Below are 25,980 nucleotides of genomic sequence, written 5' to 3' on the forward strand. Positions count from 1 at the left end.
AAGGGTACGTATAGTTGGGAGTTGACGCATGATGGTACTATCAGTGCACTAGTAATTCAGAACCCCAGCCTAATGTTTTGGAGACAGCAGATCAAATCCATGACATTGATACAATTTTTATTTTCTTATTTTAAAAAAAGCTGGAATTAAGAGCCTAGTTTGACCACAAATACTAATGCCATTTGGGGAGGGAAATCTGCTATCCTCATCTGGTCTGGCCTACATGTCACTCCAGACTCATCGCATTATGGTTGACCCTCAACTGTTCTCAAAAAAAGGCTGAACAAGTCATTGAATTCCAGGACAAGTGGTGGCCTTGCTATCTTGTGCTCCCATTTCATATAAGAATTAAACATGCTCTCTGTGTTCATAGAATCCTTATAGTATGGTCATTTGTCCCAACAAGTCCATACTGACTCTTCAAAGAGTATCCCATCCAGACCCATTTGCCTAGCCCTACCACTCTGCATGTCCCCTGTCTAATGCACCTAATCTACACACTCCTGAACACCATGGGCAATTTAACATGGCCAGTTTACCTAATGACACATCTCTGGACTATGGGAGGAAACCCACGTAGACATGGGGAGAATGTGCAAACTCCATACAGGCTGTTGCTTGAGGCTGGAATTGAACCTGGGTTCCTGGCACTGTGAGGCAGCAGTGCTAACCATTGCACCACTATGCTGTTAATGCAAAAAGCACGGAGTCTCCTCTCTCGATGCCACCTAAGGTGGAAGCTGCTGACTTTGTGATACCAAACTGAATCAAGCAGTATCTTTCAATACATTTGTTCAATATTAATTACATTTGTCTGCTCCATTGCTCCAGTCAAATCTATAAAGATATTCGTGCAACACTCCCTACCAGCAAAACAATATCTTTTGGGTGAGGACTGTTCAAATAGATGTGAAAGATGTTGTCAGCATCACTTCGAAGCAGAGCAGGGAGAATCCTCTCTTCCTAACCTGGAACTCCAGCTCAAAACCTTCAACGTAAACCCCTAATCCAGGTACTATTCTCTAATGGGGATCTTATTTAAATCCATCCACTTGATCACCTTGATCAAATCCTATGTCAGCCTGCTCTGAAAGTCTGCAAACAGAGATGATCCCATAATGGAAGTTTAAGGTGCACTCAAGGGAAGTAAACTTGCTGGGATGCTTTGCATGGGAGAATTGGTCAGCTGCATGTGGTTTGATAGGATAACCACAGTTTTTGGAAGCCTGGGGTAGTGAGTCATGGGGCAGGATGTCCAGATTAATTTGAAGAAGCAGTTATTCAATATTGCCATAACTTAATATTTCTCCTTCCTGCAGTTGTACTTCTGAGATCCCAGCCAGGCCTAGGGAAGAAAGAAATGAAGCTGCAACTGATATACCAGAAGGTAACTAGACAGTGATGGTGAGGTAGGAGACTGGGAGCATATCTAGGTTAATAGGTATGAGTGTGAGTCCCTGTGAGAGTAAAAGGACCACATGTAGAAGTGTCCCTGTGGTGTATATGGTTGCATGTGAGTGTATGACTGACTAAGTATGTTTGTTCATGTGACTGAGTGGGAGATGCTTTGCAGCTCAAGTTCACTTCTGCCTCACCACAGAAGCAGGAAAGAGGAGGACATTGGACCTTTGGGCCCATCACAGTCCACACTGATCCTGAACCTTTGTGTGTAGATGTGTTCACTTTTCTGTCGAGCCACTGGCTTGTGATGATGAGGACACCTCTCTCAGTTACCATTCAACCCCAGTGACCCTGAGACCCTTCCAACAACCATTTTGTCTTGTGCAGGAGTTTTGGATGGGGTGTTGACTGGTTTCCTATACAATTCCGAGCTCAGTGACCTACTTCAAGCTCAGACAGGAAAGGTCAATATGATTTCCTGTTAATGAAGCTTAATTCAATTTCCTCAGTTATTTGCAGGTCTCTTGTGACCAGGTCACACTGATCTTTGCAGCGAGACCTTAAACAGACTCCAATTGTTCTCTCTGCTCATAGTTCTCCCCTTCCCCAGCCTGACGGACTTTGAGATTCCCCATAGCAATGACTTAATTCATGTTGTGCTGTCAGAGTTGTCATTTTTTTTATATGGGACTGTGAACCTGTCAAGTGAACATGAGAAATCCCATGGCTATTTTAAGAAGGGCAGGAGAGTTCCCTCCAGTTTTGCTCCAGTATCCCAGACAGTGGTTACTTGCCAAGGGCTGCTTAAAATCAGGCTCTGTGGTTAGTTTTCACATTGCAAGTTTGTGGGATCATGCTGTGCCTAATTTCATTCCCCAATTTACTGCTTTAAGATGGTCCCCACACTTGATTCGGCATTTCAGCTTGTGCGATTCTTTGAGATATGCTGAGGTGGTGGAAAGTGCTGTGCTTTCCCAGTCTGTTTAACTTGCAGAATTATAGAATCCCTACAGTGTGGAAACAGGCCCTTCAACCCAACAAATCCACACCTATCCTTCAAAGAATAACCCACCCAGACCCATTCTCCTACCCTGTTATTCCGGGCCAATATTTTCCCATGCACGCTTCAAAGTAGAAGAACAAAGTTGGATTTCTACAGCCTCTACTGCAACATGGAAGTGTAGAGATATTCGAAAATGGTTAGTACCCAGAATGACACTGTGTCTCAGAATAAAGGTTGTCCATGTAAGAGTGAGATATGGACAAATTGCTTAATCCAGAAGATTATAAATATACGAAGAACAAAGAAAGTTGACAGCCCAGGTACAGGCCCTTCGGCCCTCCAAGCCTGAGCCAATCTAAATGTACTGTCTAAACCTGTCAGTCAATTACTAAGCATCTGTATCCCTCTGCTTCCTACCTACTCGTGCATCTATCCAGATGCATCTTAAATGAATCTACCGTGCCTGCCTCTACTACCTCTGTTGGCAACGTGTTCCAGATGCCCCCCACCCTCTGTATGAAGTACTTGCAGCGTGTATCACCCTTAAACTTTCCACCTCTCACCTTGAAAGTGTGACCTCTCATTATGGAATCCTTCACCCTGGGAAAAAGCTTGTCTCTATCCACCCTGTCTATACCCTTCATGATATTGTATACCTCAATCAGGTCCCCCCTCAATCTCCTTTTTTCTAATGAAAATAAACCTAACCTACTCAACCTCTCTTCATAGCCAGCACCTTCCATATCAGGCAAAATCCTCGTAGAACTTCTCTGCACCCTCTCCAAAGCGCCCACATCCTTTTGGTAATGTGGTGACCAGAACTGTACAGAGTATTCTAGATGCGGCCGAACCAATGGTCTTGTACAATTTTAACATGAACTCTATTTGGAACTGTATGTGCCACAAAACTGTATGTTCAGTTGAATCAAGGCAACAATCAATAGATGTTTAGACTTGAGGGGTAATACAGAATGGAGTAAGTGAGGACTGCAGATGCTGGAGATCTGAGTAGAGTGTGCTGCTAGAAAAGCACAGCCAGTCAGGAGAAGCAGGAGAATCAACTTTTCGGGCATAAGCCCTTCATCAGGGTTGAGATAAAATGGGAGTGGGGGATGGAGGAAGGAGGGAATGTGATACGTAGATGAAGATGGGGGCGAAGGTGATAGATCAGAGGCTGGAATGGATAAATGGGAAAGACGATGGACAGGCCAAGAGGGCGGTGCCGAGTTGGAGGCTTAAGTTCTTATATATATATGTGTGTGTGTGTGTGTGCATGCACGAGCAAAAGCAGCTTTAACCATCATGGTTTCCACGGTCTAACAGCACATTCATGCTTCACATCTGTGCGTACACCTATGTGGGAGCAGAGCCTCAACAAGCTGTCATTTAACATATGTTCTTCTCTTTTCTGCTTCAGCTGAAGACATCAACTGCCTTCCCTGATGGGAAGGGGAACTGTACCCTGTGGAATTCCAGATTGCAGAAGGTAATCTGAGACCATATTCTGGGTGTAAGGGGGAATGAGGTCTTCGTTGCTGACATGTTTCATGCCAACAAGCAGCATCAGGACCAAAAAGGATGAACCCAGAGATCAGGTTGCATAGTCTGTAATATCATGGTTTAAATCAAAGACTTGAGGGAAGATTAGTACATGACATTGTCTGTCAATGATATGCTGTGTTTCACTAGGCTATTTCATCACCAGGTGTGACATAATGTCACATGATTCTGCTGTCTTGCAGCTTGTGGTAAGATGAAGCCATGAATTAATGATAGTTTTCCTCACTTTGGCAACACAAGCAGGAATATTATGAAGACAAAGCATCCATTCTCTCCAGTTGAATGATTAAAGAAAGTATTTAAGATGATCAAAGGATTTGATGGGGTTAATTTGTGGGAGACTCCAGACCCAGACAGCATAATGTTAAAATTCTATTACGTTGCCCCTCTTGCGCCCACTCTTTCCTTGTCCCTCCTCAAAAAATATACTGTTGAGGGGCAACAATTTGAGGTTTTGTAAAAATGTGATGGACATATATTTAGTAGGTAGGGGGATAAAGAGTAGTGAAAGCAATGTGGATAGTGGAGTGGAAAAGTAAAATACTATGAATGTAGGAAATTTGAAAGCCAGAAAATGTTCAAACTACTCAGCAAGTCTGTTAGTGTTTGTGGAGAGAGACAGTTAATATTTAAAGTTGAAGAACTCCATTCGAGGAAGATGGATATTCCCTCCAGAGTTAAGGGGTAGGTCACTCACCTTCTAATTGAATGGCAGAACAGGCTCAAGGTTCTGATTTTTAAAAAAAATTTAGCCATTAATCATAGCCTTTCTGACCTCGATGCTTGTGTCTAGCAGTTGTTACTCTCTGGTAAAGGTGGGGAAGTGATGCTTTACTTTGGATAATGAATCTCACTGGACTGTGTGGGGAGGTAGCACCAATGCTGCAGGTAGCAGAGATTCTAAAGTATGTATCTTCTCCAGATTTACAGAGATGCAGTGCTGGTGTTGGCCGTGGTTGTCATTCTTATCCTCCTGATGATGGTACAGTTACTGCTGTTCCCCTACAATCACCAAATGGACAAGAAGATCAGCATTCCCTTTGAGATCGGAAAAGCTGCAGCTGATGTAGAATTGGGCTGGTCAGACTCATGCAGGTACCCAGGAAATTGGCTGGGACCCCAGCCTCTCCTAGAGTTGGGGGGAGGGGGGAAATAGTGGGTTTTGTAATGCTCCCAGATGGATTCTTAAGTCATACAGCTACAAAGCCTCTTTTATGAACCCCTGAGTAAACAATGAATTGCAACATCCTCTGAAGGGACTTGTGCAATTGTTTGCAGCATTGCCTTTGGGGTCAATGGTGATGATTGTTATGGCATTGAAATCTCCTGTTAAGACAGAGCTGCTTGTCTTCTGATGCATAAGGTTCCATGGGCTGATACATTCTTATGTTCTGTCTTATGCTTGCAGTCTTGTCCTCGTTGAGAGTATTCCAGAGGGGATGCATTTTGGGCCTAACTCCACTGTGAACCCATCTATTTTTGAAGGGTGGATGAAGTTGTTGAGGGAGGCAGAGAAAAGCATTGAGATCAGCTCCTTCTACTGGACCATGCAAAACAGTGACACGCACACATTGGAACCTTCTGCCAACCAGGTACAGTCTGGGGAAATATTTAACATTCGTCAGATTTGTACTAAATAGTTCAGAAGAGTTTCACTCGCCTGATTCCTTAGATGCATGTTTTGTGAGGAAGAAATAATCTTTGAAGTCTTTCTTATTGTGTGGTGGTGGTATTGCATGAAGTCAAATACACTACTCACAGGTCAACTCACTGGAGTCCAATGTCTCCAAATTAAATTGCTTGTTCACTTTTACTAAATAGGTACACATAATTTGGAGGTGCTAGTGTTGGACTGGGGTGGGGCAAAGTTAAAAATCGCACACCACCAAGTTATAGTCCAACAGATTTATTTGGAAGCACTAGCTTTCGGAGCAGTGCTGCTTCATCATGTGGTTGTGTCCACCACCTGATGAAGGAGCAGGGGCTAGTGCTTTGGACTGTAACCTGGGGTTGTGTTTTTTAACTAGGTACACATAGACTTAGCGTGAGACTCAGACTGTTGCTTCTCTCTTCAGATCTTCACCATCATTTTACTACATGTACTACATCAATTTAACATAGCTTCCAGTTTACATAGTCAATCCTTTACTTGATAGAGTTTAAAAGAATGAGAGGTGATTTTTTTTTTTTAAAGCCTATACTATACTGAGGGTGGCTTAAGAGTGTTTCCCCTTGTGAGGGAATCCAGAACCATTTAAAAACAAGGGGTTTCTCATTTAAAATGGAGATGTGAAGAAATTTCTTGAGGTTCTTTTGGTCTCTTGAAATGCTTTTCCAGAGAAGGGGTAGTATCGTTAAATTTATTCAAGGTTGAGTTGGATAGATTTTTAATCAAGGGGGATGAAGGCCAGATAGAAATATTTGCAGGGAACAGAATAGGAAATGTGTGATGACAAATCATAGAACCATAGAATTCATACCGTGTGGAAGCAGACCATTTGGTCCATTGAGTCCACACTAACCCACTGAAGAGCATCCCACCCAATCACTGTAACTCTGTATTACTGATGGTTAGTCTACCTAATCGCTGAACAGTATGGGCAATTTAGCATGACCAATCCACCTAGCCTGCACATCTTTGGACTGTGGGAAGAAACCGGAACACTTGGTGGAAATCCCTGCAGACATGGGATGAATGTGCAAACTCCATGCAGGGTGAAATTGAACTTGGGTCTGCATGATTTTAAAAACTATCATCAAATTGCCTTTCTGGCCGAAGAGCGATTTCAAGTTACTAATAATATCAAAGGATGTGGGGATAGCAGGAAGAGGAGTGGAGGTCAGTGATCAGCATTGTTTGGAATGGTAGAGCAGGCTCGAGGGGGGAGAATGGTTTACTCCTGGCTTCTTCAGTCCAAACCCCAGTTTTGGAACTACTCATTTGTATCAGCTTTGACATCCTCCTAATGTGTCATGTCCAGACTTGGACACAACATCCTAGATGGCATTCAATGAGTGTTTCTATAAAGTTTCGCATAATTTTCTGTCTTTTGTACTCATCATCTCGATACATAAAGCTCAGGATTCCCTCAGTTTTTATTAATGGCTTTGTTAACCAAGATTTCATAATCTTCAAAGATTTGTATACCCAATAGCCACAACTCTCTCTGTTCTAGCATCTCCTTTATGATTGTACCACCCATCCAGGTCTCCAGTGCACCTGTGACCTCCAATAGATCAAAGGCAGCAGAAACACTACTTGAAAATTCGCATCCAAATTGTATACAATCCTGACTTGGAAATATTGCCATTCCTTCAGTGTCACTGGGTTAAAGTCCTGGAGCTCCCTCCGTTAATAGCATTGTTTCCCCCTCCAGCACGTGGACTGCAGCAGCTTACAAAGGCTACCACCAATTTTAGGGCAATTAGGCACGACCAATAAACACTGGTCTACTCAGCAGCATGTCCAAGAGCAATTTTCGAAAAAGAATTAAATTTGTATCGTCCATTTTAATATTCTGACCAAATGTATCATCTGCACTTTGTGTTGAATTTCATTTTTGCTGCGTTTGTCTATCCTGAACTCTGTCATGTTGTTCACTCCTTGCTACGCTTCCAGTTTTGATAAATAACTTGCCCCTTCAGGGTGAAGAAGTTCTGCAGAAACTGAAGGAAGTTTCTAAGGTTCTGAATGTCCGTATCGCTGTCAGTAAACCATCGAGAACAGGAACTCTGAATGACCTGCATCTTCTGGAGAAGAATGGTACATTTACTTAGGTTTGACTCGTGATAGTTTTCCAAAATGTTTGAGTGCTGATTTGACTCATTGTTTTTTTCAAGAATCTTTTTTTAAATTTAAACATCTGATGTGGGCATCACTGCATTTATTTCCCATCCTTAATTAATCAGAGGGTAATTAAGTTATCCACATTTCTAAAGGTCTGGAATTATGTGTAGATGAGACCAGAAAAGGATGGCAGATTTCCTTCCCTAAAGGACTTTAGTGAATCAGATGGGTTTTTATGGCAATCAGCAATGGTTAAATGGTCACTGTTAGACTAGCCTTCATTATCGTTAAGCTACCACTTCCCTAATCTATTTGCCAATAAATGCATGAAGGGAGCATCTTCAGGGCTCTGATTACAGAGCCACTGTATAGGACCAGTTGGATTGTTCGGTCAAAGTAGTGGTGTCAAAGGCACAATGGCTTCTTTGGACTAGCATTTAATTCCCTGCCACTTAGCTTTCTGTCAGTCAGCTGTGGAATAAGTTGAGCCCTGCTCTGGAGACTTGAGCACCAAGTGTAGCCTGATGCTCCAGTGCAGTACTGAGGAAGCACTGCAGTGTTAGAAGTTATTATATTTTAGATGACACTGTAAATCAGGTAAAAGAAGCCTCTCAGATAAATGTACCTATGACAATATTCAGATGGGCGCTCACTCTATCCCACTATCTTCAATAGATCAGTTACCTGCTCATTATCATATTCCCTGTTTTGGGGGAGTTTGCTGTGCTTAGTGGACTGCTGTGTTTTTAATATTACAGCACTAACTGCACTTCAAAAGTATTTCATTAACAATGAAGAACTTTGGGAAGACCTGATGGTCCTAACAAAACTCACTACCATTCAGGACCAAATAACCTACTTAATCAGCATTCCAGCTGCCACCTGCAACATTCAGTTCCTCCATGAATGCAACTATAGCAACAATGTATATTATTTACAAGGTGCATTGCAGTAACTCACCAAGGCACTTGTGACAAGATTGCCAAATGTATAATCTCTTCCACCAAGAAAGATAATGGCAGTAGACCCATTGAAAAACCACCACCTGCATACAAGCAGTCCTCACTTGGAATTATATCACCATTTGTTCACTGTCACTACATCAAATTCCGAGAACACTCTCCTTAAAAGCATTGTGGGTTTACCCATACTGCATGTATTGCAGTGGTTCGAGTAGATGGCTCATTACCACTTTCTCAGGGTTATTTAGGGATGGGCAAGAAATCTAGCCTCGCCCCTGACACCCTTGACTTGTATATTAAAAAAGAAAGTTCTTCGTTGACTGTCAAGTGACCATAGCACATGTGATTATTGGGACCCGTGTGTTTTTTCTGTCAACAGGAGCAAAGTTTACAGTTGTGGACATGGCCAGATTGACGGCTGGAGTTCTACATACAAAATTCTGGATTGTTGACAGGAAACATGTATATATTGGAAGTGCCAATATGGATTGGAGATCGTTGACCCAGGTACTGAGGAAAAGCTGTGGATGGGCACAGCTTAAGATGTGAAGTGTCAGCACTCTTATCTCTAATGGCAAAACCTGAAAATATCAAGCTCTCAAGACATGCTAAGAAGTTATGAGATATATGCACACTCAAATTGCTGTCCTTTCCATTGTACCTTTTCAAATAAACATGGGGCATGACCATTCCCTGGGGCATCTTCATGAAAATCTTGACCAAATAGCGTTGACGTGCCTGCTTTAAAAACAAATGCTTCGCAATTAACTGTTCCCTAGTACAATCTCTAGAGCAAAGCCTCAATCAATTAGAGTCCATTTGCCATCCAGTCATTGCCTTTTTCTCATGCAGTATAAATTGTTGTTTCCTTTCAAGTTTGGCATTCTTGCAATTCTGTCTTGATGAGCATAAAGCAAAAAGCTTCAACATGGTGTTCTTTTTCCTTTTGCCATGCATGTTTGTTCACTGCTTGGTGATGATTTGCTGAGAGATTCCACAGGAAAAGTCAAAATGGCATGAACTGGGTTTCAGAACTGGGAAGAGTAGACCCCAGGTACATTGCCTCTTGGCGTCAATCTGCCAGCAATTAACTGGGGGAAGAATGATCATTTGTGGAAGGCAGGTGGTGGGATCAGCTTGAGGGTGCAAATAGACAATCCTAGAGATGTACAGCATGGAAACAGACCCTTCAGTCCAACTTGTCCATGCTGACCAGATATCCTAAATTAATCTTGTCCCATTCGCCAGGGCTTGGTCCATATCCCTTTATATCCTTCTATTCATATACCCATCCAGATGCCTTTTAAATATTGTAATCGTACCAGCATCCACCACTTCCTTTGGCAGCTCATTCCATACACATACCACCCTTTGCATGAAACAGTTGCCCCTTGGGTACCTTTTCTAAAATCTTTCCTCCCTCACTTTAAACCTATGCCTGCTAGTCACCACTCCTCCTCCCCCACCCCACCCCTCAGGAAAATACCTTGCTTATTTGCCCTATCTGTGCTTCTCATTTTATAATCCTCTATAAGAATCCCCCTTAAAGCTCCAAGGAAAATAGCCCAAGCCTATTCAGCCTGTGCCTATGGCTCAAACGTATGGAGGCAAAAGTAATTTGTCAGGATATTGGAGAGGGGCATTATTTTTGAGTCAGGAGAATTGCTCCTGCCCTTCAGTGCTCTGGGTTGAGGTTAATAGTTTTTAGTTGTATCCTTGTTAGCATATCTATCCATGTCCCACCCTCTCCCTATCTCAGTAATTTCATCCAACCTCTCAAATCTCTGAAATCTCTCTGCTCCTCTCATCCTAGCCTTTCATGAATCCCTATTTCTAATTGTTCACTGTTGATAGTCAGACCTTCTGCTGTCTGAACCAGAAGCACTGGAATTCCCTCCCTAAATTTCTCCTTATCTCTACCTCGCGCTCCTTCTTTGTGGCCCCTATTTAAAACAAGTTTCTTTGGCTAAAATTCTGGTCATCTTACGTGGCTCGACATTACACTTTGTTACAAAATGCTTCTGTAAAGTGCCTTGGGGTTACATTCTTGTGTCACTTTGGGGCATTTTGTGGATGTGAAGAGTTTCATGTAAATTCCTTTTTTTAAAAAAAAAAGCTTTGTTTCCAAGGTGCTCAACACCCAATTGCTAACGTTTGCCAGATTTCCTTACCTTGACATTCTCACCTTTGACAGGTTAAGGAGCTGGGAGCCATCATCTTCAACTGCAGCCAACTGGCTGAGGATCTGGGCAAAATTTTCGAGGAGTACTGGAATCTTGGTGGGCACAACAGCAGCATCCCATCTCCATGGCCTAGTAATTACTCAACATTCTACAATGAGAAAAACCCTATGGTGCTGGAGCTCAATGACAGTCTAGCCAGTGTCTATTTCTCAGTAAGCTTCCTAAACATTGCCTGTTTCTTCCAGTGGTTTTCATGGGATCCGCATTGATGCAGGACAGGTGTTGAGCAGTTGAGAGTTCGTTCCCTTGCTAGTCAGGCTATTTTGTTATTTGTTCATGAGATGTGGATGGACCTAATAAAGAAATTCATGGTGAGCAGTTATATGAACATCTAGCAACATTTCTGAAGTGGTTTGGTATGTAGGAGTACCTGAATTGTTTTGACTATTTCTAGAAGTTTCAAACATCAAATGCATTATTTTGTGACCGGCGTAATTGTGCATGGTAATAGACAGATCAGGGCTAAAGGTGGACTAGATGGGTTCTAGGCAGTTAGTCTGTTTCTCTGGATTACTAGTTTATTGACATTACTGCTATGCCATCAGCTACTGGTGTTAATGCACATAAATCTCAAAGTTGAAATGCAAGAATAAAAAGCAATATTTTTCTTTTTAAATGGGATGTGGGTGTTGCTGGCTAGGCCATCATTTGTTACCCATCTGTTACTACCTCAAGGGCAATTAAGAGTCAACCACATTGCTGTAGGTCTGGAGTCACATGTAGGCCAGGTAAGGACAGTGGATTTCGTTCCTTAAAGGGCATGAGTGAACAAGGTGGGTTTTTATGACAATCAACAGTTGTTATGCAGCTATTATTCGATTTTGCTTTTTATTCCAGATTTTCATTGCATTCAAATTTCACCATCTCATGGGATTTGAACGCATACCCTCAGAACAGTTGCTTAGAATCCTGGATAACTGCCTCCCTAATGTTATATAGCTGCTTTTACAAAGGGATGAGAGAATAAAAGTAACCAAGTCTTTCTGCCATCGTATTATGGTTCTTAGTGACACCATACTTGGAATACTGTTCTATTTTGGTCTCCTTCCTTAAGGAACGATCTGCTTGTCCTAGACAGCATGCCACAAATGTTCAGGCAGTTGACTCCTGGGATGAAGGGCTTGTCCTCTGTGGAGGGAATGACCAGGCGAGGCTTTTATTCTCTGGGGTTTAGAAAATGGAAGGACATCTTTCTGAAGCCGATAGCACTGGTAAAAGGTAGGCAAGGTGGATACTTGGAGAGTTGTGGATTTTCAGACGTTGTTTTCAAGACGGATCAGAGTGTCTTGATACTCAAGGATTCAAGGGATATATGGTGGGAAGATCAAGTTGAGGTAAAACATCAATCAGGATCTTATTGAATGGTGGAATAGTTCTGAGGGACTGATGTATTATGCTTCTGTCCTTCCTAATAGTGTTGGTCTGGCTGTCCTATAGAATTGGATTGAGTTGTCTTGATGTCCTGGTTCCTTTTCCATTTTCAGAGCTCTCCCCGTGCATTGTGCCCAGATGGACGGACTGAGGACCTTGCCTCCATTCTCAGTATCATCGATGATGCAAAAAAGTTTGTGCATGTGGCAGTCATGAATTATATTCCAGTAACTGTGTTCTCTTATCCCAGAAGGTAAATGACAGTCCTTAACTGTAGACAGTGTAGTTCATCCTGTTTGTGTGTGTTTGCATATACAAATGTTTGTTTTTATGTGTATCAACATGTGCATGTCAATGCATAGCTTCCTTTTCAGTTGCTCTGGGCCAGATTTTCATCTATCAAGGCAGGAAGCTTGAGTTGCATATTTACTTTCGACACCTGCCTTTATTACAAGGAACCCAACCACCATGTTTTCATTCTGGGAAGGTAGATGTACTTGGTCAACTACCATTGGAGGCAGTTCAGATTTGGGAAGACAGGTTGGTTAGAAAGCCTACCGCAATTGTCTGGGACTTGGTCTTAAATTGTGTCTAAAGCTATATCTAATCTAACTTCTGGAGCTCTCACCCCTCAGTTCAATCCTCATACTAGTCCACTTTGTCAAGCGACCCATGAGCACCCCGATGCTACCTCCGTAGCCCGTAGCATGATTGACTTCCACTCACCCAGTATGCATTGTGGAACTAATGATACACACAATGATATGGAAAGTCTTGAAATGCACTTAATATAATTATGCTGAGTGAGCAATCTTTATTGGACAGCACTGAGCTAAGTCAAAGGCTCACTCCTTTCATCATTAAACTCTGTCTCTGCATAAAACTATTGTGCAATTTTAGTCACTGGTGCTGACAAAACTATGAAACTATACAAACAATTTTCCAATGCATTCTCATTTTAATTTTTGAGAATCAACATAAATACTGGTAAAAGCAGAAGAGCAATAAAATACTAGCAATAGCATGTTAAATTATTTATTATTAATTAAATAATAAGTTTGGACATTATAGGTCAACATAAAACATAAATTTGAATGTATTTTCAAAATATTTTGTTCAGTGTTGTTTCACATACTCACCAATTATTATTTCATAAACTACTCCATTAAACTATTTTGTGAAAATGTTATTTTAGTTCTCAGCAGTCCATTTGCTTCACCTGAACTGCTCCAGACCTGGTCCAAGAAATAGTGGATGCATGGGTTAAGGGTCTTGAGATGACTGATTTTTGTGCTCAGGTCAATCTGCAGACCCAGTTTAACGGTTGGACTGAGACGGGCCTTGGCTCAGTAGTGGAATCACCAGCACTGGACTTGTAGTTGCCGCTGGATTTCAAGATTTGATAAAGCAGCCATGGCAGGGGCCCATGGTCCAGAGAGAAAGTGATGGGTGATGAGCAGGACAAGAGGCAGTTTGAGTGCCACCTGGGCCTTAGTGCCAATGAATGATGCAGTTCTGGAGGAGGGAGAGTTTGCAATCCTACTCAGTGTTTGTCTGATATCAATTGGAGTCATGACTCAGTTTAGAAACCATTGCCTGAGCATTCACTAAAGAATAGTTTGTTCTGACTTACTTTCTTGCTTGATTTGTGAGTTTAAATTGTTCTGTGTTTGAGTAACAAGACCTCTACATCCCCTTTGGCTTCATCCTCAGTAATTTAAACTCCATGCACAGAGAGGACCTTTGCTTCTGTTCTTTCTGTATTAAGTTCCATCAATCACTGCTCTGGCCACCTCCACTTTTTATCACATTCGATTTATTGTTTTTGAACTTCCCCTTCAGTGGGAATTCTCTGCCTGAGAAGTATGCGCTTGTGACCAGCTCCACACCATGTTCATAGGCTCAATCAACCTATCTCTTGACCCATCCTTCTGATGAGAAGGTAAACCAAAACCACTGATTATCTGTTAGGGGGAACATAAACAATTCAAAGCGGTGTTTTCCCCTAAGTGGAATGCCAAGGGTGTTATCTCACTTCAAAACTCTGCTTTTTTGGCTGTTAAACAATTAGAATGTTCATACTGTGAACAGTCTTGAGCTCCTTATCTAAGATATTTAAGGTAAAATCACACAACACCAGGTTATAGTCTAACAGGTTTATTTGGAAGCACTAGCTTTCGAAGTACTGCTTCTTCAGATTCCAAATAAACCTGTTGGACTATAACCCGGTGTTGTGAATTTTAACTTTGTCCACCCCAGTCCAACGCCGGCTCCTTCAAGTCATAAGATTCATTAAACACTTAATCAACCTCTTGTATCACAGGAAAGATTTCATTATATTTACAAAACTCTCCATTTTAAACAATCCTTTCATTAAGATCAGCATGCTTACATGAATGCTTGTAAATTGTTACATGAGAAGAGAAAAATTTGGCTTCTGCACAAATTACATTTTCAGTGACCAGTAGAGGGAACAAAATAAACTAAAAATCAGTTTCTACTGTAACAAAATTTGTCACTTATGGTGCAACTGGAAAAATTTAAACATGCCCTATTACTGAAGAGAATTAAATTTAACTGAAAATCCTAGAGGCTATTGAAATTTACTTGCAGTATGCTTTGAAAGTAAAACAAATTAAATATTTGCCGAGCTTTGTGAATTGTACTGTTGATTGGGAAAATAACCACTGAGCCCATCATCACACTGAGAGGATGTGTCAAAATACATTAATTTGTCTCTCAAACCACAATACCTAGAAGTAAAAGGTTGAAAAAAGTTGATAAATTAGGAAATTGTACTAATTTCACTTTATTTTAAATATGAAAGGCATTTATAATACAAAAGTCTTAAAATATGATTTATTTTATGATGGCCTTCTTGTAGTCAATTGTACCGCACTAACTGACCCTAGAACAAAGATCAGATAACTTTGGGCCGATTGGGTGAAGAGTGGCAGATGGAGTTCATTTTAGATAAATGTCAGGTGTTAGATTTTAGTAAGGCAAATCAGGGCAGGACTTACACAGTTAGTGGTATTATAGAGTCACTACAGTGCGGAAACGGGCCAACAAGCCCACACTGACTTTCCGAAGAGTAACCAGCCCAGTCCCATTCCCCTACTACTCTACATTTACCCTGGACTAATGCACCCAGCATAGACATCCCTGATCACTATAGGCAATTTAGCATAGCCAAGTCACCTAACCTGCACATATTTTGATTGCGGGAGAAAACCAGAACACTCTGAGGAAGCCCACGTAGACACTGTAAGAATGTGCACTATCCACACAGACAGTCACCCGAGGCTGGAATCGAACTGGGGTCCCTGGCACTGTGAGGCAGCAGTGCTAATCACAGTCAACGTGCTGCCAGGATAGAGTTCTGGCGAGTGTTGCTGAACAGTGACCTTGGGTTGCAGGTTCTTATTTCATTGAAGTTGGCATTGCAGATAGGGTAGTGAAGAAGGCATTTGGTACACTTGCTTTTATTGGTCAGATCATTAAGTTGGGATGACATGATGCGGCTGTACAGGACATTGGTTAGGCCATTTTTGAAGTATTGCATTTGATTCTGGTCTTCCTGCTATTGAAAATATATTGTTAAACTTGAAAGGATGCAGAAAATATTGTATGAGGCTGTTGCCAGGGTGGAAGGTTTGAACTATAGGGAGAGGCTGAATAGGGTGGGGCTATTTACCCTGGAGTGTCTGAGGCTGATGGGTGACCTTTATAGAGGTTGATAAAATTGAGGAGCCTGGATAGGGTGATTAGCCAAGGTGTCTTTCCCAGGGTCGGGAGTCCAAAACTAGAGGGCATAGTTTAAGGTCAGAGGGGAAAGATTTAAAGGGACCTTTTTCATGCAGAGAGTGGTACATGTATGGAATGAGCTACCAGAGGAAGTGGTGGAGGCTGGTACCAGCATTTAAAAGGCACCTGGTTAGGAATGCGAATAAGAACATTTTAGAGGGATGTGGGCTAAATCCTGGCAAATGGGGCTAGATTAATTTAGGATATCTGGTTGGCATGGATGAGTTGGCCCTCGTCTGTTTCCATGCTGTCCAACTCTGACTGTATATGCTGGCATTGGAGACAGTCCAGAGAAGGTTCACTAGGTTGATCCCAGGTAGGAGGGACTGTCCTGTGAGGAGAGGATGAGTAGTTTGGGCCCATACTGATTGGAGTTTAGGACATGAGAGGCGGACTTGAGAGGGTAGGTGTAGAGAGGTTGTCTCTTCTCGTCAGAGAGTCTAGGATCAGATGATCTCAGAAAAAGAGATAAGGGGGAATTTCTTCTCCAGAGTGGTGAATCTGTGGAATTCTTTTCTACAGAGAACTGTCGAGGTTGAGTCATTAAGTATATTAAAGGCTAAGAGTGGCCTTTTATTTATCAGTGAGGGAGTCGCGGATTATGGGGAAAAGGCAGGAAAGTGGAGTCAAGGGTTATCAGATTATCTGTGATCTCGTTGAATGGCAAAGCAGAGTAGATGGGTTGAATAGCCTTTCTTTGCTCTATCTTGAGGATATGAACAGTATTACATAAATGACAAAATCTACTTTATTTGCAACATGCAAATCAATGTGACTCAATGAACCTTAGGATGGGTACAACCCCGGGTCCTTGGTGATCAGGTGGCAAGCTTGGCACTGCCTAATAACAATTTCACCTTCATTGGTAGATACTGGCCAGATATCGACACGCATCTGCGGAAGGCTGCATTTGAACGGAAAGTGAAAGTACGGCTCCTAATTAGCTGCTGGTCACACTCCAACCCATCCATGTTCCCTTTCCTCCAGTCACTGGCAGCTCTGAAGAGTCATGAGAGCCATCTAAATGTGGAAGTGGTGAGTGAATAAACATTGAAAAGCATGAATTCAGAAAGCAGCTTTGATGGGTCCCGTTATAGAGAATGCATCCAATTTATAATGTGCTTTTGGATTTGTCTTTTGCTTTAGCATAGTTTGAAAATGTCATTTGGAAATCCAAACAGATGGAAGTCATTCAAACTCCGTCCTGTATTGCCTTGCAATTAGCTTTGTGACTGCTCTGTATTTTAATACAAGTTGCCTATCTTGGTTTTGTAACCCCCAATACCCTTGTTTAACAAAATCTATTGATCACATCCTTAACATTTTCAATTGACTTCCAATGTGAACAGCTTTGTTGGGGGGTTTTGGGTGGGGGGTAAAAAGTTCCACTTCCCTCTGTGACAAAGTGCTTCCTAACATCACCCATGAATAGCCTGGCTTGAACTTTAATGTTATATCCCTTTCTTCTAGACTCCTCCAGAATTAGGATTAAGTTGCTTCTTAATCTTAACATTAAGATCAGCCATTCTATTCTTTTTTTGCCTTTGCTTTTCCCCCTTCTTGGGAGGTAATGGAAGGTAGCCTGATCTGATCATCGTCATTTAATCACTTAGAATCATAGAATCCCTCCAGTGCAGAAGGAAGCCATTCGGCCCATCAAGTCTGCATGGACCTCCAAAGAGCATCCCACTCGGACCGACTCTCCACCCTATCCCTGTAACCCCACATTTACCTTAGCTAATCCAGCTAGCCTGCACATCCCTGGACACTATGGTCACTCCATCTAACCTGCACATTTTTGAATTGTGGGAGGAAACTGGTGCGCACAGAGGAAACCTACGCAGACATGGGATAACATGCAAACTCTGTACAGAGTCTTCCAAGACTGGACTTGAACCTGGGCTGCTGGTGCTATGCTAACATCTGAGCCACCACACTGCCATGTCATGCAATCTCTTTCCACATGCTATTCAATAAGATCAAGGCTGATTTGATGTTGGCCTCAAATTTAATTCCCGCCTCAGGCGACTGACTGTGTGGAGTTTGCACATTCTCCCTGTGTCTGCATGGGTTTCCTCCCCCAGTCCAAAAATGTGCAGGTTAGGTGAATTGGCCATGCTAAATTGCCTTAGTGTTAGGTGAAGGGGTAAATGTAGGGGAATGGGTCTGGGTGGATTGCACTTTGGCGGGTCAGTGTGGACTTATTGGGCTGAAGGTCCTGTTTCCACACTAGGGAATCTAATCTAATCTAAATTCTACTTTCCTGTTGTCCTGGACTACTTTGTCTTTTAAAAATAAGAGACTGGTTAACACAAAAGGACACAAGCTCACTTATTTGAGTAACTGGTGAACTATACGTGTCTGAATCAGTTGCTTCCTCAAATAAACCTGAGACTAAATTAGAATCCCATCGTGGATTACATCATTTCCTTTCTAGTGATCTATATCGGAAATATTACCAGCACCATAACCACCACCACATCCCTGCATCCTACCTTCCCACTTAAAGATGATTTGGAGATGCTGGTGTTGGACTGGGTATACCAAGTTAAAAGTCACACAACATCAGGTTGTAGTCCAACAGATTTATTTGGAAGCACTAGCTTTCAAATCACTGCTCCTTCATCTGACCACCTGATGCGAAAACCTGTAAACCTTTTAAACCCGGTTGAGTCAGTTGAACCTGCCAGAATGCCTCCCAACACCAAAATATTTCTCCTATGATGTGCACCAAGAATGGATTACAATATTCTAGATAGGGGTGCCATCTAGAGCCTACATAACTTTTTCACCCATTTTGTATTTAAGCCCCTTAGATAAGGTTGAGCATTCAGTTAGACTTTCAAATGATTGTTTGCACTGTCCAGCAATTTGCAGTTATTTGTGTCCTTGGATCCCCCAAGTCTCTATGGTCCTTTGCAGCTTTTCTGCTATTGATGCAATGACTAATTTCTTGCACTGTTCCTCCCAACTCCATGGTTAGAACATCTCCTTCAGCACAGTCCTTTATTGCCATGCCCTCTGTTACTCAGCAATGCACTGGTGGGCTGTTGAACCCACTCACACTAACATTCAGGACCTGTCATTACTACCACTCCAACTTGCACAGTTGGAGGTGCTTTGCAATGGAAGCACAATAATTCTTCCTGTTTCATTCTTGCAGAGAATTTTCGTGGTGCCAGCAACACCGGAACAAAGTAGCATTCCCTATGCACGAGTCAATCACAACAAGTACATGGTGACGGACAGAGTGGCTTATGTTGGTAAGCAATCAAACATTGTCTGATCCTGCACACAATTGGTTTACAACTTAGCAATGGCAAATTTATGTTCAGAAGGCTAGTGTTTAGGAATGAGACTATATTTTGGACTGTTGTCTGGATTAAGTTCTTATTTTTCTCAATAATATCGCAATAGTTCTAAGGTCAAATAGTTTATCTACATGATTTAAAAGTCCTTTTGCAGAATTTTTAATACATGTAATAACGTGTATGAGTGATATGTTTCATTGCTCGCTAGAATTTTCAGTCAGGAGTCTCACATTGGGTTATAGTCCAACAAGTTTATTTGAAACAACTAGCTTTCAGGGAGAGAGAATACATTGGTGAGAGAGCATACACTGGACACAATTTATAGTAAAAGATCAAAGGGTTTTGCAATTTATGCAAATGTGTTGAGCAAACCTAGATGGCTACTAAGTCTTTAATCAGAATAGCAGTGCAAGTTTGGATTGGTTAATATGTAAATCCCTGCCCCAAGATAGCTTCAGGTTTTATCTGAATAAAGATGACACTTTAGGTCAGACAATGGTAGTCATGATTTGGAGATACCAATGTTGGACTGGGGTGTACAAAGTTTAACTAGGTCAAAAGATGCATTCTAGGTGTGAAACTGTTTTTCAAGTCTATTGGTATCTCATCCTGGAGCCAGACTGGTTTTATTTCCAAAGTAAGAAGTTATAAAATGCCACATTGACTGTCTGTCTATAAGTTTACAAATTATACACCAGATTATAGTCCAAACAGATGTTTTTGGGAGTACAAGGTATCGGAGCGCTGCTCCTTCATCAGGAAGCTCTCCGAAAGCTTGTACTTCCAAACAAGCCAGTTTGACTATAACCAAGTGTGGTGTGATTTTTAACTTTGTCCACCCCAACCCAACACCGGCACCGCCACATCATGTGTACAGATTGTGTGCTCTTTGAACAAAATAGAATGTACCTGCAAATTTACCCCATAGATTTATGTGTGCTTGAGAGGGAGTATGTGTGCATGTTAGTGTGTGCTTTGGAGGGTGCGCGAGTGTGAGGGAATATAGGTGGGTAAGAGGGTGAATGTGGTGGGTAGGGGGAGTGGGGAGGGAGAGTATATGCGCAAGAGAGAGTGTGTGGGGAGAGGGAGTATATGCGTGCAAAAGGGCATGTTTGTGTGGGGGGAGGGGAGTATATGCACGTGAGAGGGCGTGTGTATGCAGGGGAAGGGAGTATATGCCCATGAGATGGGCTGGGTGGGTGTGTGTGTGTGTGGGAGAGAGAGTATATGTGCGTGAGAGTGTGTGCGTGTGCACGTGCAGGGGAAGGGAGTATATGCCCATGAGAGGGCGTGTGTGTGGGGGGAGAGCAGGAGAATGATTGTGGGTGGGGGATTGTATGCCTGCGAGGGGGACTGTCAGTGGGGCGCGGATGCGCGCGAGGGGGACTGTCAGTGGGGCATGGATGCGTGCGAGGGGGACTGTCGGGGCGCAGATGCGCGCGAGGGGGACTGTCGGTGGACGAGGGGTCTATGCTCGAGAGGGAAGTATTGTGGGTGGGGCAGTATATGCCTGTGAGAGAGTGAGTATGTGGGGGGGAAGGGAGTATATGCACGTGAGAGGGTGTGTGTGTGGTGGGGGAAATGGGAGTATATGCACATGGGAGGACAAGTGAGGGTGGGGGGAGTGTATGCGCGTCAGCGGATGAGTGTGCTTGGGGGAAACTGCGTCAGAGGGGAAGTATATGCGCGTGAGAGGGCATGTGTGATGGGGGGGGAGGGGAGTATATGCCCATGAGAGGGCGTGTGTGTTGTGCGTGGGTGGAGGAGTGTATATGCCATGAATATAAGTGGGGATAGGGTAAGAGTATACACCCATCAGAGGTGAGTGGAACAATGGGTGGGGGCAGTGGGAAGTACTGTGGGTGGGGGTGTATATGCACGTGAGAGGGCAAGTGGGGGGAGCGGGAAGTATGTGTGGCCGAGGGAGTGTATGCATGTGAGAGGGGGTGTTTTATGCGCGTCAGAGGCGAGAGGAGGTTGGGGAGTATTATGCGCGTTAGAGGGAGAGTGTGGGCGGGGGCATACCATGCACGTCAGGGGGCAGTATATGTGCGTGAGGGGGCAGGGGGAGTTTGTGCATGTGAGAGGGTGACGCTATATACATGTGAGGGGGCAGGGGGCAATATATGCACGTGAGAAGGTGGGGAGGAGTATATGCACGTGAGAGGGCAAGGGTGGGGGGCTATATATGCACGTGAGGGTGAATGTGGGCGGGGTCACCTGTAATGTGACATGAACTCAAGATCCCAGTTGAGGCATCCTCATGGGTACCAAACATACTTATTAGCCTCTGTTCGGTGACTGTATCCAGTCTGGCTCCAGGATGATATACAAACAGATTTGAAACATGCATTCACACCTAAAATGCATTGTCTGACCAGAGGTGTCACCTTTATTCTGATAAAACCTCAAGTTATCTTGAGGCAGGGATTTACATATTAATCCATCACAACCTGCACCTCCATTCTAACCATTGAAGACTTAATAACAATCTAGATTTTTTCAATACATTTCCGTAAGTTGTATGACCCTTTGATCTTTTACTATAAATTCTGTGTCTGAAGTATTCTCTCACTAGCTGTCTGAGAAAGAAGTGGGGGCTCTGAAAGCTTGCAGCTTCAAGTGAAACCTGTTGGACTATAACGTGATGTTGTGTGATTTTTGACTTTGTCCACCCCAGTCCAACACCAGCACCTCTGCATCAGTCAGAAGTCGGTCATTGACTCATTAGCTCCACCCATAGGAGAAGGCGGTCAAGCACTCTCCAAGGATCTATAATCAGACAAACTTAATCAAACACTATGTGGACCCCACCACCCCAAATAAAAAAGCTGCAAATGAAATTCCATTATTTCAAAAGGGTGAGAAAGTGAGAGAAGCCAGTTAAGTTTATAGACCTGCCCATCTAACATCTATTTTGGGAAAGTTGAGTCTCAAACACCGATTTCTGAACTGGTTCAAGAGAGACAATCTAGATTTGTAAATGTAGGTCCTGTCCAATGAGTGATATTTTAACTTGTTTGGAAGTGATAATTAAAGTAATAGAGTGGAAGATTATAAAGATTTCCAGATGGTATTTGATAAAGTTCTGCATAAGAAATTACTAGATAAAATTAAGTTATTTACCTGGTTCACTGACTAGCTAGTCAGAAGGAGACACTGTAATTAGGGTTAACGGGTATGTATTCAAATTTGAAGGAAGTGATCAAATGTTCCCAAGTTTCTGCTAAGGCCTGAAATAATTACTTTATTATGCTTGAAGAAACAATTACAGAACTAATTATTTCAATTTGCTGACACAAAGGTTGATAGTATAGGTGGGATATATGAGTCAAAAATTACAGTGCAGTTGTTTCCCCAGCCTCCTAGTGATGTTCCTTTTAGTCTTCCTGCTCAAAGCTGCTCCTTTAGAAACGTGGTATATAGCCAATTCAGATTGGCTACACCTTGAAATAGTATAGGAGATAAAGAGAAATTACCAAGTTGAAATCTGTTTTTGTGTGCCTCTCTCTCCCTGTCTCCAAACTATTCACAAACCCTTGGACATGCTTAAACAGAATGGTTTCATGTGTGTGTATTTTCCAGGGACTTCCAACTGGTCTGGTGACTACTTTAATAACACAGCAGGTGTGGGCCTGGTGGTTAACCAGAGCAGCACAATGAGGCACTCCTCAGGCTCTTCCATGCGAAAACAACTGCAGGATGTGTTTAGTCGAGACTGGCACTCACCGTTTAGCAAACCCCTGACTGAAGGTGAGGATTTGAGTAAGATCTGTAAATATATCTAACAGGTCTGTGGAGAAATTATTCACTCAGTGCCAATGTTGAACCAACATGAGAACCAAAATCCTGCACAACCCAAAAATGGATCTGGAATCCTAATTGATCCTGAGTCTCATTCATCAATGCCCTTCCAGGTGTCACATTCGACAGTGAGTGATGGCAAAGGATGTGATCATGGAGTTGAATTTTCATTGAGTACTTCTGATCAGTCGACAATCTTGGCAGAAGATCCTGGGAATCACAACTTTGCCATTGCTCCAGGATTTCCTTGAGAAATGAGTGGACTATCTTTCATAGAAATTCAACCTGACAGAAATTGGTACTTGTGCAGAAGCTGTCTGGCAATGAGTGTTTCCAACACCCTTGTAATTACCCTGGGATTACTGCATACTGCCTTTGCATTCCTGTGTGTTCACAGTCGGAGTCAGATTGTCAGGCTGGGTGGGTCTCTAAATGCTGGACCTACCACTCATTGAGATATGAGCCAAGATCAATGTCTCCCTGGTCAGTTGCTGTAAGAATCTTAACAGGTAATGTGTTTGTCAACCTGCTGGATTTGGTCCATATTGGCAAAGTAGCTTTGATTCAGTAATCTCACACGGAGCATACAGGCCAACAGTTGCAAAGCGGTCACCACAGTGCTATGGATGCCACACTGCTCTTGTCAGTCTGCTCTACGAAGAACCTTTATTCTGTATTTGACACCTTGCTGTACCTGATCTGGGAGTGTTGGGGACAGTGTGAAGGGAGCTTTTTATCTGACCTGTGCTTACCTGTTCTGGCGGCGCATGATGTTTGTTCCAATTCTAACAGGAACAACTTACAGTATAAGTACCTCCAAAGGAAATAAAAATGTGTTTGCACAGATATAATTTTATTTGATCCAGTTTCCCCATTAAGTGGCCACATTAACTGTGGGGAGAATGCCAGAGATGCTGGAGTTTGATGTACTGCATTTTCAATGCACGTTATGCGACCTCATACTGTACACCTACTTTTGTCAGTTTTGAAATAAAATCTATTTTCAGTTCAACAACCTTGAGGACTTTCTCAGACTGGCTCTGGATCCTCTAAGTTGTTCAAGTCACTTTTTCAAGAGTTTTATGAAAAGCTGAAATGATTTTAAATGATTATTAATTACTAAACACTGGTGAAATTAACTCTTAAAACAGAGTGAGCTAGGAAACTGCCCCAAGGTCTAGAGCGCAGCTGATCCACAAGACTTCACCTGACAGAGGCTATGCTCTGACAGCTTCTGTTTTCAAATAGACCTGTTGGACAATGTCCTGGTGTTGTGTGACTTCTGATTTTGTCTACCCTGGTCCAACAGCAGCACCTTTCACGTCACAAGGTTTATAAGTGGTTAAAAATCACGACACCAGGTTACAGTCCAACAGGTTTAATTGGAAGCACTAGCTTTCGGAGCGCTGTTTCTTCATCAGGTGACAACCACTATAACCTGGTGTTGTGTGATGTTTAACTTTGTGCACCCCACTCCAACACCGGCATCTCCAAATCATTTATAAATAGTGCGCGAGTTGTTTCGGATTGGAAGCAAAATGTTTGATAATGTCTGTTTTAAAAGCCTGAATGTAAGTACCTGCGTTATTACATTACACATTAGTGTGATAAACATATGAAAATACAAGTTCAGGAGTAGGCCACTCAGCCCTTAAACCTGTTCAACCATTCAATCAGATTGTGGCCCAATACCACTTTCCTGCCAACCCTTTGTCTTTTGACTCCCTTTAGTCAAAAATCTCTGCCTTAAAAGTGTTTACTGGGCTCACTTCAATCATTCTCTGGGGAAGAGTATGTTCCACAGTGTCTCAAATTCCTGAAAGAAAATATCCCCTCATCTGCATCTTAAGCAAGTGACCTCTGGTTGAAACAATGATCCCATGTTCTAGTTTCTCCCACGAGGGGAAACATCCTGTTGGCATTCACCCTGTCAAGTTGTTGATCACAATATTTTAAAGCTGGTGAAGAATAGGATGAGGGTGGTAACCCAGACTTATTTCCTTGAGAATTGACTTTCTACAACTCTGCTTGGTGCCTATTCCATTCTCCCCCAAAATACCAAGTTCCAGGAGGTTCATGGATATGTTTTGGTGCAATATTTGAAGCTTTTAATCAGGAACCTGCCACACTCACACACACTTCCAGAAGGTTATTGTACTTTTCATGACTCTTTTCAACTCTGTAGATTATTCCTCATTTCCTCTGATTCCATCAGGCTCAAATATGCCATTTAATTCAACTCTTGCTTTCTTTACTCTACCTGAACTATCATCTGAAGTTCCACCAAGCAGTTCACAAAGATTCTGGCGAAGGTTTTGCTGGTAACTGAGCAAAAATGAGTGATGTTCCTCAATGACCATTGCAAGATCAGTGAGTTCTTTTCTGCTTGTATAGATGCATAATGGAGGTGAGTTTGCATACTTGCTGAATGATGCCTTATCTTCACATTGACTGACAAAGTTTATTGAATTTACTGACCTGGCATTGACCTCCAGCAAGGTAGATGTGCTGGGATAGCACCAACTCCTGGAGCTTTGTTGCTAGTTAGACGTTTGATTTATGTTTGCCATTTCCAAAAGTGTGAAAGGGCATCAAGAGACATTGGCAATCTCTGGGTAGCCTGTTGATTGCTGTTTCAATAATAGATAAGGACTGGCAGTTGAGGATATAATTAAAGTGTTCTAACCACTTTTTTAGAATTAGCTTTTTTTTTAACCTGTCAGTAAACTAG

At 42.4% G+C, this 25,980-nt stretch overlaps 1 protein-coding gene across 4 annotated transcripts in view; it reads left to right on the forward strand.

The window, feature by feature from the left end:
• pld3 (phospholipase D family member 3) overlaps positions 1-24,264 on the forward strand; it is a 103,854-nt gene extending 79,590 nt beyond the window's left edge. For 2 of the 4 annotated variants that reach the window (XM_072549222.1, XM_072549223.1), the window contains exons 2-12: positions 1,320-1,387; positions 3,822-3,890; positions 4,887-5,059; positions 5,373-5,556; positions 7,610-7,727; positions 9,093-9,220; positions 10,908-11,108; positions 12,441-12,580; positions 17,004-17,169; positions 19,298-19,397; positions 23,031-24,264. In XM_072549222.1, the coding sequence (XP_072405323.1) occupies positions 1,320-1,387; positions 3,822-3,890; positions 4,887-5,059; positions 5,373-5,556; positions 7,610-7,727; positions 9,093-9,220; positions 10,908-11,108; positions 12,441-12,580; positions 17,004-17,169; positions 19,298-19,397; positions 23,031-23,233 (1,550 nt within the window). In that variant the 3' untranslated portion in view covers positions 23,234-24,264. Of the gene's footprint in view, positions 1-831; positions 1,013-1,319; positions 1,388-3,821; positions 3,891-4,886; positions 5,060-5,372; positions 5,557-7,609; positions 7,728-9,092; positions 9,221-10,907; positions 11,109-12,440; positions 12,581-17,003; positions 17,170-19,297; positions 19,398-23,030 lie in introns of all 4 variants that reach the window. The other 2 variants (XM_072549224.1, XM_072549225.1) reach the window with 2 other exon arrangements.
• The last annotated feature ends 1,716 nt before the right edge of the window (positions 24,265-25,980 follow it).

This window comes from Chiloscyllium punctatum, chromosome 29, assembly GCF_047496795.1.
Source record: "Chiloscyllium punctatum isolate Juve2018m chromosome 29, sChiPun1.3, whole genome shotgun sequence".
NCBI classification, from domain to species: Eukaryota; Metazoa; Chordata; class Chondrichthyes; order Orectolobiformes; family Hemiscylliidae; genus Chiloscyllium; species Chiloscyllium punctatum.